Source organism: Brassica oleracea, chromosome C6, assembly GCF_000695525.1.
Source record: "Brassica oleracea var. oleracea cultivar TO1000 chromosome C6, BOL, whole genome shotgun sequence".
Classification (NCBI taxonomy): domain Eukaryota; kingdom Viridiplantae; phylum Streptophyta; class Magnoliopsida; order Brassicales; family Brassicaceae; genus Brassica; species Brassica oleracea.
Window position 1 is genome coordinate 29,967,606 of NC_027753.1, and position 13,283 is coordinate 29,980,888.

General features: G+C 34.0%; 1 protein-coding gene and 1 long non-coding RNA gene across 5 annotated transcripts; both read left to right on the top strand.

Moving 5' to 3' along the window:
• On the top strand, window positions 1–2,200 carry LOC106299068. 4 transcript variants are annotated; one of them, XR_001261672.1, is made up of 6 exons: window positions 1–274; window positions 479–551; window positions 708–928; window positions 1,007–1,164; window positions 1,248–1,332; window positions 1,475–1,649. It is a non-coding gene; the product is annotated as an uncharacterized LOC106299068 (long non-coding RNA). The 4 variants fall into 4 exon arrangements; XR_001261671.1 differs by having other exon boundaries at window positions 661–928; window positions 1,007–1,332; window positions 1,475–2,200; XR_001261670.1 differs by having other exon boundaries at window positions 1,007–1,332; window positions 1,475–2,200.
• A 3,234-nt stretch (window positions 2,201–5,434) lies between these two features.
• On the top strand, window positions 5,435–9,166 carry LOC106296973 (probable WRKY transcription factor 57). The gene is made up of 4 exons (XM_013733236.1): window positions 5,435–5,978; window positions 6,967–7,110; window positions 7,264–7,634; window positions 8,869–9,166. The coding sequence occupies exons 1-3, from the start codon at window positions 5,629–5,631 to the stop codon at window positions 7,631–7,633; spliced, it is 864 nt and encodes a 287-aa protein (XP_013588690.1). The 5' UTR covers window positions 5,435–5,628; the 3' UTR covers window position 7,634; window positions 8,869–9,166.
• The last annotated feature ends 4,117 nt before the right edge of the window (window positions 9,167–13,283 follow it).

Below are 13,283 nucleotides of genomic sequence, written 5' to 3' on the forward strand. Positions count from 1 at the left end.
TCCAACTAATTGTACGTTTCCTATGATCTTTTCTCTTTCATCTATTTGTTGGTATTACTTTATCTGTATTCTTTGATTGAATTTGCTTTGTTTTTGCGGCGGCTCCATAACTTAAAATTGTTGGTTTTTTCAAAGTGTAAGCTCCAAAACAATGGATCTGAAAATGTTTTAATTTATCAATGCGTTTTCTGATTCTTGGGTTTCACTTTTTCTGTATTCGGACCCAAATTTGGCTATGTGAACACAAAGATCTGGGCACAGAAGAAATATTAATGTAAGTCATTTTATCTTTTCTTGCATTACGATTGTTTAGCTACCAATCTGTTGCTAACCAGTACCATAAGCATGTGGTTAGTTTCATTGGTAGAGCAAGTGTAAATACTTAAACATTGTGACTATTTCTCTAATTTAGTCATTAGAAAAGAAAAGAAGTACATATGATTGGGTAACCCAATTGATGTCTCTTGGTTTTTGCAAGTGTTCAAGAGTTCATGGTGTTCTCTTTGTGCTTATGGATTCTTATGTTGATCTAGAGTACAAAAAATAGAGAGGTAATTACTTCTCTCTTATCTGCTTAAGTGATTTGTCTCCATCATTTACTTCTCACAGTTAGAGTTGGAGAGATTTTGTGTCATGTTTGTTGCTTTTATTTTGCCTTAGCTAAAAACTCTAGCATTTTCGTGGATTTGGATGTCATTTGCAAATAGATCGATCATCAATAATTGGAGATGCAATCTATTATCTCAACGAACTTTTACAAAGGATCAATGATCTTCACAACGAACTTGAGTCAACTCCACTTGGATCTTTGCCTCAAGGTTCAACAAGCTTCCATCCATTAACACCTACACCTGATACTCTTTCTTGCCGTGTGAAGAAAGAGTTATGTCCCTCATCTTAGCCAAGCCCTAAAGGCCAACAAGCAAGAGTAAGGCGTTAACAAAGCTTCATGAGTAATTTCGTTTCATAGGTTAAGCCATTTACTCTACGTTTCTGTCATCCACAGGTTGAGGTTAGACTAAGGGAAGGAAGAACAGTGAAAATTCGCGTGATTTGTTGTCATAGACCTTGTCATTTGTTAGCAACCGTGAAAACCTGAATAATCTTGGATTTGGATGATCAGCAAGCGGTGATTAGCTGCTCAAACCGGTTTGCCACGCTGAGGTAAGATTATCTCACGGTGCCACATCACCTCTCTTTAATGTGCTTCTCGCCCTTTTTACTGTGATTAATGGGATTTTTGCTAGGTTCATTGGAAAAAATCCAAGCGCCATTGAAGTCAAATTGTCTTCTTGGAGGCTACGATCCTCGCCATAGAGAGCCTTCTTACAGGTCGGTTAATCTCATGTTTCAACTAACTAAACCTGAGAAGTATGCTTAGAACAATGATAATAACATACTCACCTCTAATTAGTATATAATTTTTTCTTTTCTTTTTGGAACAACACATAGCAACTTTGTTCATATTATATAGCTTCTGTTAGAACTGAATATGAAAGTGAAAACAATGTAAATGCTGTTCAAAACCCGTCGAGCAGAAGATCCAGACCACAAATCTAACAAGGCCGTAAAGCCAGACCAGCCTCCACCATTTGTCAAGGAATTTGTGTCTAGAAAGAGGAGAGAAGCCAGCAACAAAGGAAGAAGAAGAATAAGAATAAGAGAAGCTATCTAAGTTAACCAAAGAAAAAGAAGTTGATTAAGAAAGAAGAGGAGAAGAGAAAACAAAAGACTATGCAGAGATGAAGTAGCAGCATCAGTTGGAGGAGGAGATAGCAAAAGCGAAAGAGGCAAAAGAGAGGAAGAAGAAGAGAGAAGAAAAGGAGAAGTCACCTATTAAGGCTCAGAATGAAGCTAAAAAATAAGAGAAGGTAAATTTTCCTTTTTCACAATAAATTGAAGTCTTTCTCGCAAGTATGTTCATGTTGGGACAAAGGAAGATTGAAAGACTCCAAGCATGTCATTGATCTGATGAAAAAAACTCTATTGTTCAACGGTGAAGGTACTGTGAAGAAGTCATATATGGACTAAAGGGAACGAACCAGTTCTTTTCATCTTATTTTGTTTTATTTTTTTCCTGATTTTTTATTTGTGTTCTTTTTTCTTGAGTTCCTTTGATAATTCTTGATAGTGTATTACATAGATTTGATAGTGATATAAACAATGTAATGGGGTTTAGTATCCATTATCTTCTTTTGTTTTCTACCATCATTTTGAACGTGCGTACATTTATTTATTCCTTACAACTTGGATAAAGATTACAAATTGATCTATGTCAAAGCTGCTGGCTAACTAAGAATCTTATATCTTAAACAGGCTTCTGCAACTCTTATCCTTTTGTCTCTATGTGAAATGTGAAACGTACTTACTAAGCTTTCATAATCATTCTTTTTTTGCTCACGAAACAAGAAAAGAAACTAAAGGAGAGAATGGGCTTATTGCATCAGAAAAAAAAAAAAAACTAACCGATACATCAGAAACAAGTATCTGAAATTCAAAGAACAAAACAAAACGCAGAGGAGAGTCAACAATTTAAGACATCACACAAACCATCACCACAGTTTCTCAATCAAAACAAGTCAAAATTTATTCAATTACTTTGTGGAATTGAGGAAGCAAGAGAAAATTTAGTTCTGGTGTTCCTCACGTTGTTCTTTCATGGTAACGTCAATCTCTCATTCTCTACTGTAAATATATAAAAGAAATGAAGAAGTGTCACAACCTCACCTCTTTCCCTTTGTTCTTTTTATAATAATTTTGAATTGTGATTGGTGTTTTCATCTTCTTTTTTTGGTGGAATCTTTAACTCATTGATTTCACACAAGCGCCATGTATTATATTAGTTTTTCTTGCATAGAATTATGTATGTCTAAGAAACACGCTTTTAAGTTTTCATACCATAATATATTATTAATGCAATAATTTGTCTCTTCTTTTTACATTTAAGATATAAATTATATTCAATTATAGGAAAACTCCTCAAAAAACCATTTCCGTCCAAGAATAAAATAAATCATATCATTCAGTATCCATTGTTTTCTAAGTATGGACCAAAATCCATATTTGCATTCTTGTCTTTGGTGTTAGTTATATAAAAAAAGAATTTAAAGAAAATAACTTGACAAAATCTATATTGGGTTAGATTTACGAGGCTACCATTTTACATGAAAATATATAAAAATATAAAAAACTGCAATTACATGTTGCCGCAACAACATCAAAAATCAATGTCAAATGTATTTTTACTACAAACAAGCTAAATAATTTGTGTTCATATTTTAAGCAAGAGAATTAGGGTTTTACTTTAAGAACTAAAGTAGAGTTTTTTTTTAAATTTAAACCAATCAATTTAGCAACAATATGACACCAAAATTTCATTTCCAAATGGAACTTCAAAACAATAATCGTAGATTTTTTTTAAAAAATATTTGTTTTAAAAAAAAACAACAATGATAAACTTAATACACACAACAACATATAACATCAAAAATCAACATAATTCTAATGATTACCGAGAATAGATATAAAAATAAATGGGAATAAACAATTGTAAACACAAATTAATCAAACTAAAGGACCATAATACCTCAGTCACCATAATATCTCAACCCCGACGATCCAGTATTGTTAAATATTTTACAACATATTATTTTATACCTATAAATTAACCAAATCGTTTTTTTTTTTTTTGTCAAAACCAAATCGTTTAACCCACAAAAAAACACTTTAAACAAAACAAAGATAACATTCCCGCGCAGACCACTAGTAAATTAATAATACGAGGAAAAGTGCAAATACTGCATATAAGAGCATTTGCGTTTAATGATTGCAAACTCTACTGTTCATGGTTATATCTCTAACAGGATTCGTATACATTATTGATATTTTCTATTCATAATTTATTTATTTTTTAACTACGACTATATAATGTATATCGAATAACTAAATAACAGTGCCTAGGCGGCGGCTATAGAGTTGTGGAAATTTAGGTAGGTGTCACTCTTGCGTGTGCGCACAATTGATTCTCGACGTAGATGCTAGGTTCTAATTAATACTCCTTCGACTTTATAATACATGATATTTTACTTTAATGAATAAAGATTAAAAAATTTATTTTTTTTGTAAAAAATAGTTTTAAAATATAATTTAAAAATAATTTAATCAATTATAAAAATAACTACAATATCTAATTAGTTACACAGTTTCTAATAAAATTAAAATAACATAAAAATATTAAAATATTATCTAATATGAAACAACAAAAACCTTCTAAAATGCCATCTGTTATGAAACTGAAAAAGTATCATCGAGTGCGATGGACGAAACCCATAAATGGTAAAAAAGAATATTGCTCTTTCAATGTGTAAATTAACACTAAATTCTTTGGTCATATGCATATATATATATATATGAAGATTTCCCAAAAAGTTACATGCACATATTTACACAAGAATTTATATGGACAATGTTGATTGTATATAATTAAATCACAAATTTAAACGTAGACGCATAAATATTACAGCTGTGTAGATATGTTGGTAGGGTTCTGGCGTGTGGTACATATGTTACATGTTTTCAATAATATATTCTAATAATGGTTAGACAACACCTATACATGTGTCTGGCTCTTAACCATTTACTTTAAAAATAATCCACTAATCTGCTGATCACTTTTTAATTTTTTTTGACACAGTATCGTTCAATGATTTTTGAAGATTCGTTTTGATTGAGTGCTATTTGAAGGATTGCAATTATGGGAATATAAGTATATGGTTATATAATGATCATGAGGATCGAGAAATTCCACGTGGCCGTTTAAATAAATGTTTAATGGTTTGTGGATTACATTGGCTAGATTCTTGTAATCTTGTCATATCCAAGACGGACAACACGCAGGAATCAACACTTAATTACTTTCTAACAATTTTTTCAATCAAAAATTAAATGCGTACTTTATTAAGTTTTTAATTTTTTTGGTCAACTATTAAGTATTTTATTATGCTTCATCCTTAAGGAAAACCAAATTTTGCTTCATTTTAAATTACTTTCCAACTAATTTTTCAATCAGAAATAAAAAGTAAAATTGTAAAGTTTGAAATAACTGTAAACAACTCCCATCCGTTTATATACAAAGTAAAATTGTAAAGTTTTATCTTTTTACTATGCACAAAAGAAAGATTTGTGAAGGAAGTGAGCAAAAATGGGAATCCGACTCCGAAAATAGGAGGCGTTGATCTAGGAGGGGAAAGTAGCTGTGTGACCTACCTCGAGCTTAAATTAAGATATCATCTCTCTCTCCCTCCCGTTCCGTTCGCTTCACTTGTGACCCTTGACGTTGACGTGCCATTTTTTCCTCAATGTTCTCTTTATTTTTTTTCACTCCTCTCCCTCTCTCATGAATTATTTATTTTCGCAATTTGACAAAAGACAATCTTTAAAAAACAAATTAAAAATAAAAAAATCTCTAAAGAAAGAGTCTGATCGGTGTTTGATGAGACGCTGACAGCACTTTAACGGGATTCTTCAAAAGTTCTACTCTTCTCTTTTCTTTTGCTTTCTTTCTCTTCCAATCGCTAATAAACCCTAGCTTTATCTTTCTTTTTCTTTTCTCTCTCTCAAGACTGTATCATGAACGATCCTAAAGATCCCGATCTGAGCGACGACTCAGCATGGAGAGAACTCACAGCTTCAGATTCTGACTTCTTCTACAGAGACACTTCCACCATCCTATCTGAGTTCGCCTGGAACCTCCACGCTTCCTCTAGTTTTACACAAACCGCCGGTGTCCCATCTTCCATCACCACCACCACCTCAAAGACTGATCAGCCCATTCCAACATCTTCCTGTTCCTCATCGGCCGCTGCCGCTTCTGTTACCGTTACAGAGGTTTCAACTAACGTTAACAATCCTTCGGCTGCTACATCTAGCTCAAGCGAGGATCCAACCGAGAACTCAACCGCCTCCGCCGCGAAAACACCGTGAGTTTCTTTACTTTTTCCCAAATAAGCGATGAGACGCGCGAGAAACACGTGGGTTTTTTTTTTTCCTTTTTCAGGGGTCCGATCGTAATTGTTGGTGGTGGTGGTGGCCGGGAGAGTTTTTTAACTTGGGTCAAAGCCATCAAAACCAATTAAAAACACAATTCTTCTTCATTAATTATTCTTGCCATCGCTAGAAAGTGGAGAATGGATTCGTTCGTACAAATAATATAGCAGAGTCATCATCAGTATGATGAATCGTCGGTGACAATTTAGAGAGGAAAAAATAATGATGAACACACCGCCGCTGTTGCGTCTATGTGATGTTAGCGTGCACTCTACATATCCTTTTTGCATCCTCCTCGTCTTTACTTTTATTAAACTAATATTAGGTCAAAAAGTTTCTCACGTTTTAATGATGTTATCCAATACTAGTATGCATAGCAAAGTGTTAAAGAAAAGCCCTGAGTTATTTTAAAATTCATGTCTCGTAAACTGTGAGGACATCACTACCCTAACTGATATGTAGGGTTTGGAGTCCACGATCGAAAACTAAATGAGTGCAGATGAGTATGATTTTACATCGTTATAGCAAATGTAAAATGGATGCTCGTTTTAAACTCAATAAACGTTTAGTTTAATGAAAGTTACTTGAACGTTAAGGAAAAGAAGTTAATGAAAGTATTACTATTAAAGATCTTTTTTTGTGCCGGGGGTGAAGGGTCGACTGAAGCTAGTTTAGGAACCAGAAAAATTGGGTTGTTTTTGTTTGAGTCCGTTTGTAATCGAATTCCTAATTCCTGGTTCCGGGTTGATATATAATATTTCAAGTTGAAAGAAAAAAAATATTTTTTTTTGTGGTAGTTTGACTGCTGAGTGTGGTGGCGCTAGCTTTACAGAATCATTGTTTTTGACGGATTGATTGGTTATTCTGTAATTTCTGCAGCATGGTGATATATATTAATAATCTTTTGATGTTTCTTTTTAGAAAGAAGGAGAAGAAGAAGGCGCAAAAGCGAATCAGGCAACAAAGATTCGCATTCATGACCAAGAGTGATGTAGATAATCTTGAAGATGGATATCGTTGGCGTAAATATGGACAGAAAGCTGTCAAGAATAGCTCATTCCCTAGGTCTCCTAGTTATCATCACTTTCTTCTCATTATCTTAACTTCTCTAGCCAATGAGTTTTAGTAATATATATTATCTGCAAAAGGAAAGTTACATATATATATACATGGTACATCAGAGATCATCAAACATTTTTTATTGTTGTTTATATGTAGGAGCTACTATAGATGCACGAACAGCAGATGCACGGTGAAGAAGAGAGTGGAACGATCATCTGAAGATCCATCGATAGTGATCACAACATACGAAGGACAACATTGCCACCAAACCGTTGGATTCCCTCGAGGAGGAATCTTCCCAGCTCACGACCCTCATAATTTCACATCCCATCATCATCTCCCTCCTCCATTGCCAAATCCTTATTATTACCAAGAACTCCTTCATCAACTTCACAGAGAAAATACTTCTTCACCGCAATTACCTCAATCTACTACTGACGACGGACATTTTGCAGTGCCGTCTATTAATCAACCAGAAGAAGGTTTACTTGGTGATATTGTACCTCAAACCATGCGCAATCCTTGAGGTAAAATCTCATATATATATATAAAACCATGCGCAATCCTTGAGGTAAAATATCATATATATATATATATATATTTGAGTTTGTTAATTAATGTTCATCTATATAGGATTAGAAGTGAATTCTATAAATAGATAAAATGATATTTCTTTTGGTTCCCAAGGGTTTAAAACTTTTAATGGACCACAAAGGCATAAAAGGGTTACTTTTTCTAGTCCGAAACTCAAAACCCAAATCAAGAGATATCTTAAGTGGGAAAAATATCCCATGCTTTGACAGAAGCAAATCTATCTATTGTAGTGATGTAGATGTACTGATGAATATAAATGAGAATCAATATCGTGTTTGTCTAATCACTGATGATGCACCATCATCTCTCTTTTCGAATAATTTAGATCACTTGATAGATATGTAGGCCAGTCCCTTTTCAGAAACATAAAAGTTGGATGATGCATGTATAATAAATGGATGGTTGCCTCTCTCTCTCTGTTTGTATATTTATATACATAAAACATGTTAACTATTATTTAGAAGTGATTCAATTAGGGTCAAGCACTGGTATATTATATAGTGCTTACTCCTCTTGCTCAAAGGCATATGTATAGGCTTACTTATATAAGGTAGAGGTGAACTTGAAATGGGTCAGCATGATTATAGAAATGTCAACAAATATTAATAACCAAGCTTAGATACTCCACTCGATGTCACTCTGATCTTGAATCTCTCCTTTTATCAGTTATATACAACCCTTAATATTGTGTATTCACATCAACTTAATTGCATAGCATTATTCTATGTACATGTATGCATGAGGCGCCGCATATATATGGTATAAGTTCCGAGGGTACTGTGTTAGGTCACATGAATAAATGCTTCCTGTTTTAGCTAAAGACAGCCAAGAAAGTTAAAGGGAGAAAATAATTAAAAAGAGATATATGAGCATATTGTTAAAAAAAAAGAAAGAGAGATATATGAGCATCTTAGCTCCACGAGTAAAACCCTTTATTAAGTACTAACAATATTGACTTGGAATATTTCTTAGAAGTCAGACAAATTAACCACATGACAAAATTATACATTATTCACAATAACAAATAAACGAATATTTTTTTTGGTAAAATAAACGAATATATTATATTACATAATATCAAATAGGGAATGTGTGCTTGCATATTTGATTATTGAAAGAAAAAAATGACACATAAACATGTCTGCATTGTTGGATATAATCTCCCAGGTACCATCAGCAAATCATCATAACCTTGAAAAAAAAGAAGCTAAGGAGGTGCTAACTCATTGTGGAGATATGCGGCCGCAAGGGGTTGTAACTTGTAAGCATAGATCTCTTTATATTATTTCAATTTTGATCAAAGGCGTCTCACCACCGCTAAAATTGCAATGTCTTAAGGTCTATTCATAGTACATATATATATGAATGTATATAGTATAATTTTGATGTAATTGATCAACTTTAATATATCTACTGACTTATGTGCCAACGTAGAGCATGTATGTGCATTCTTAAGAAAAGAAAACATGGAGGTTTTCGGATAATACTTTTGCTAATCTTTTTTGAGTTCTTACAATCATTTTAGACTTTTATCTTTGTACTTTAGGGTGATATTATTAGTTTACTTTTACCACCTTTTCAGATTGCAAGTGCATCCATATCTATGTTAAAGAAAAAGGATTGCAATTCTATATACCTTGAATTATTCCAATTCAAATTGGAGTCAAATTTGAGACACCACAATTCACTACAGTTATAAAAAAATTATTTCGGCTATCCAAGATTTTTTTTGTACAGAAACCTCTACAAATTAATATTTCAGCCGTAACACTACTTATGATTGGGTTGTGAAAAGATCATATCATCCAGAAAATTAAGACGACAAAGAGAACCAAAGCAACTAAATAAAATAAGAAGTCATACGCACGTTCAGGAGCAGACGCATATGTTGTTCCCCCTGTTCGGAACTATGCTAGGCATTAGTCGGGCGGTAACCCTACGCCTAGCGAGTTACCAAAAAATCGGAGTTTAAGCGGGGTGTATTCGGCGCCTAGTTTTAGGTTCATATATTAGGTATGTGAAGAATATCCATCTAGATAACACAGTCTAGTGGTCCTTGTCCCAGTCATTCTGTATAGGGGCGCGAGTTCGAGTAGGTAAAAATGCGTTTTGCATCATTTTTTCTGATTTTAGGTTAATGAATGAGAAAATACAAATTTACTCTCATCTTCAACCTCTTCCCTGCGTTTCCAGATGTCAAATCTTTTGTTCTTCTTTTTTTTTCTCGCGATTTTATAGGTTTTTACAACCGATTCTTATGAGTTTCACCTAAATATAGTAGATTCATGACTTAAACACTGATTTAGATATTGAAATTTCGATTTTTGAAAGGTTTTTTGTTCCAGCGCCTAGGACCACCAAATACCTCCTCCTCGCCACGGCAGCCTTCCGACCACCATCTAATCGGACGAGTAAACGGCCAGGCGGGCGAGTTTTTGAACAGGGTTGTTCCTAACGGGGTCACGTGCCCCGACTAAAATTTATTTTCTTAGGTGATCTGTTCAAAAAATTTGATTTTCTTTATGTAATTCGCTTTAACACTATAAAAATGTTCCCTACTAACTTGAAATTTATAATAGTGCGCGCCTCCAATTAAAAGTATGTCTAGATCGGCCCCATGGTCACATTGGATATATCCACAGTTCTAAAGTGTTGATATCGTCAGCCTGAAGTATATATATTTTGATTAAATTTTTCTATTAATTAGTCAGAAAATGATAGACATTTACAAATGACAAAACAATATAGCTAGAGCTATAAAGCTATAAATCTTAAAAGCCGTATGAAGAATAAATGTAATGTGACTCAAACAAACTGGGCGGCAAATTAATCAACTCGGAAATATTTCAAACCAACGTCTCCGCAAACCTCCTTATTTGTGCCTTCCATGATAGTGAAGAGAGACGATCCTGTTCCGAATCGTTGTATCAATCCTTTGAATGATGGTATGGTGCCTGTATCGAGAGAGGCTCCATGGTGACGATGAGAATTTCGCTTTGTCTAGATGTGGTCAGCCCGTGTCTTACTTTTTGTAGGTTAGAAGCATAAAAAAAGTTTTTGGCCCCTTAATTTGTTTTAATGTAAAAATTTAATCTAAAATAACTGATAAAAATAAAGAAAATACAGAAACAGTGCTAAAGTGGTTAGAACTCATGGCCTGATCAGTTAAAATATCTTTCTATACCACTGCACCAAAGAAAAATTTACAAATATTGGCACCAAAATAATAATTAGTCTAACCGGCCCCGAAGCCAATGCTTGACCTGCTTCCTATCAGGCACGGCTCTGGATGTGGTAGATGATGAACGTGTGGAAAACCAGCCTGGTCAAGATCAAGAACCACACCACAAATTAAAGACCAAACCATGCATACCACAAAAACAATAGTTCTATCTAACCACCATGATGGAAAACTATATGCATCAAGAGTCTCTCATCATTAAATCTCATAAAATTGTTTTTTCAAAAGCTTAAAAATTTATGCCCATTTTTTTTCAAGTATAAAGATATTTTCCTAATAATTTGATAAAAAGAGTTTTTCCTAATAAATATTAATATTTTTATGAGAAATTCTACCTGAATTTTTTTATTACACTTTTATGATCAACTGTGGGTTTACTTGTTTGTTATATAATTTCTATTGGTGATTTGTGGAGTCTAAGAACATAAACATTAACAATTTCTCATCATAGTTTTATTTTGTAAAAATGATAATTAAAAATTTAAAGTATAAGAGAATGAAGAAAGTGTAAAAAATATCTCATTTGAAAACTTTCATAAACTGTGAGAGACACATAGACCACATAAAAAAATTTCATTGATAGAATTATTTTAATCAGTAAACTTTAGGTATATAATCGAATTATTTTAATATACTACTATACTAATATCTAGGGATTTATGGGAAGAAGCTCATCAGTGATGATGCTCTGAGTATATATTTAAAAAAATTATACGGTTGTAAATTGTAAAAATTGTATATATTTTCTTAAAGCCTTATACTTATAGATTTATCATATGTTCACTATGTGATGCAGCGCACCGTCATTGTCTTGGGCCTACTATAACATTAGGCCTTCCTTGTGTTTTACGTTTTCTATTTCCTTTTAAACTTAGGTTTTATTTATCTTTTTTGGATTAGCATTAGGACGTCTTTCGTTTAGTTTATATAGCGAACTCTTAGATTGTAAATAAGAAAAATCATATTATTTTATAAACTTGCAATTGCAATCAGAGCTTTACGCACTTAGAGGAGTACTCTAGCCCCTATTTTGTCTTGACGAGAGTATCGTCACGCCAAAAGACTTTCTTGTTCGAGTCGAGAGTATCGACAGCTCGAGAATCTATCTCTTTGTTACAGTTTCTTAAGATCTAAGCTTCCGTTCTTTATCAGTTGGTATCAGACAAGGAACATTTTTGGATAATAATTTGTTTTCAGCATGCCGCCTAAACAACAAGCTCCAGCGCCTACGAACCGCGAATCAGCGGAGATGTCGGAGTTTCAGCAAGCATTGTTGGCTATGCAAGAGAACATTCAAAGTACGATACATGGTTCGATTATGGAGTTAGGGGAGATGCTAAGCCAGCGACTCACGAGGCGTTATCCATTGTCTAACGATGGAGATACAGAAGACGAGCGTTCAGTACATTCCAATCCATTCGCAAGACGCGGGCGTCAGGGTGTTTAACACCGTCACAACCGTAATCATCAAGAAAACATCAATCGAGATCAGCCACATGATCAACGTTGGGAATACTCTTTCAAAGTTGATGTCCCCGAGTTCCATGGCGGTCCTCGAGGAGAAGCTTTATTGGATTGGATCGCGACAGTGGACGAGATTCTAGAATATAAACAGGTCCCTGAGGAAAAATGTGTCTCTTTTGTGGCGATGAAGTTTCGAGGGCACGCAGCTTCTTGGTGGAAACAAGTCAAAATAACAAGACATCGTACCGGCAAACCTCCTATCATGGTGTGGACTAAACTACAAAAACACTTGAAAGCGACGTTCCTAACGCACAACTATGAACATACAGTTTACAATAAACTACAAAATCTACGACAAGGCTCACGATCCGTAGACGACTACTGATGTTTGGAGTTTTCAAGGCTCCTAAGATAAATGTTGTAGTATAAAAGATTGTCGAACTAGTTCTGAGGGATATCAAAACACCGAGAATGAAAGTACTCACTTAATCTAAGTGCAACCAATGATTTAGATGGGTTTTAAACTACTACTAATACTAGAAAGCAATTACAGAATGATATTTTCTTGACTAAGGGAAAAGAGAACTCATGGGCATAGGGATTAGAGCTTGGGTGATCAAGTTTCGAACTAAGGATGGCAAATGATCAACCAAACTATCGACCTTAAGCCTAGACACAATTCTAAGCAAGCTCTATGTCTAGATAAATGCTCATTTGCTAACATATCTCAAACATCAAATGTCTTTGGTTGAATAATATGAAAGCAATCATTACTAACAAGTCTATTAGCTATTTTAGCACCTTTAACAACAAATGTCTTTGGCAAAGTATACTAAAAGCCTAGGAGAGTTGTCTCAGGCATTTCATCAAACACCTT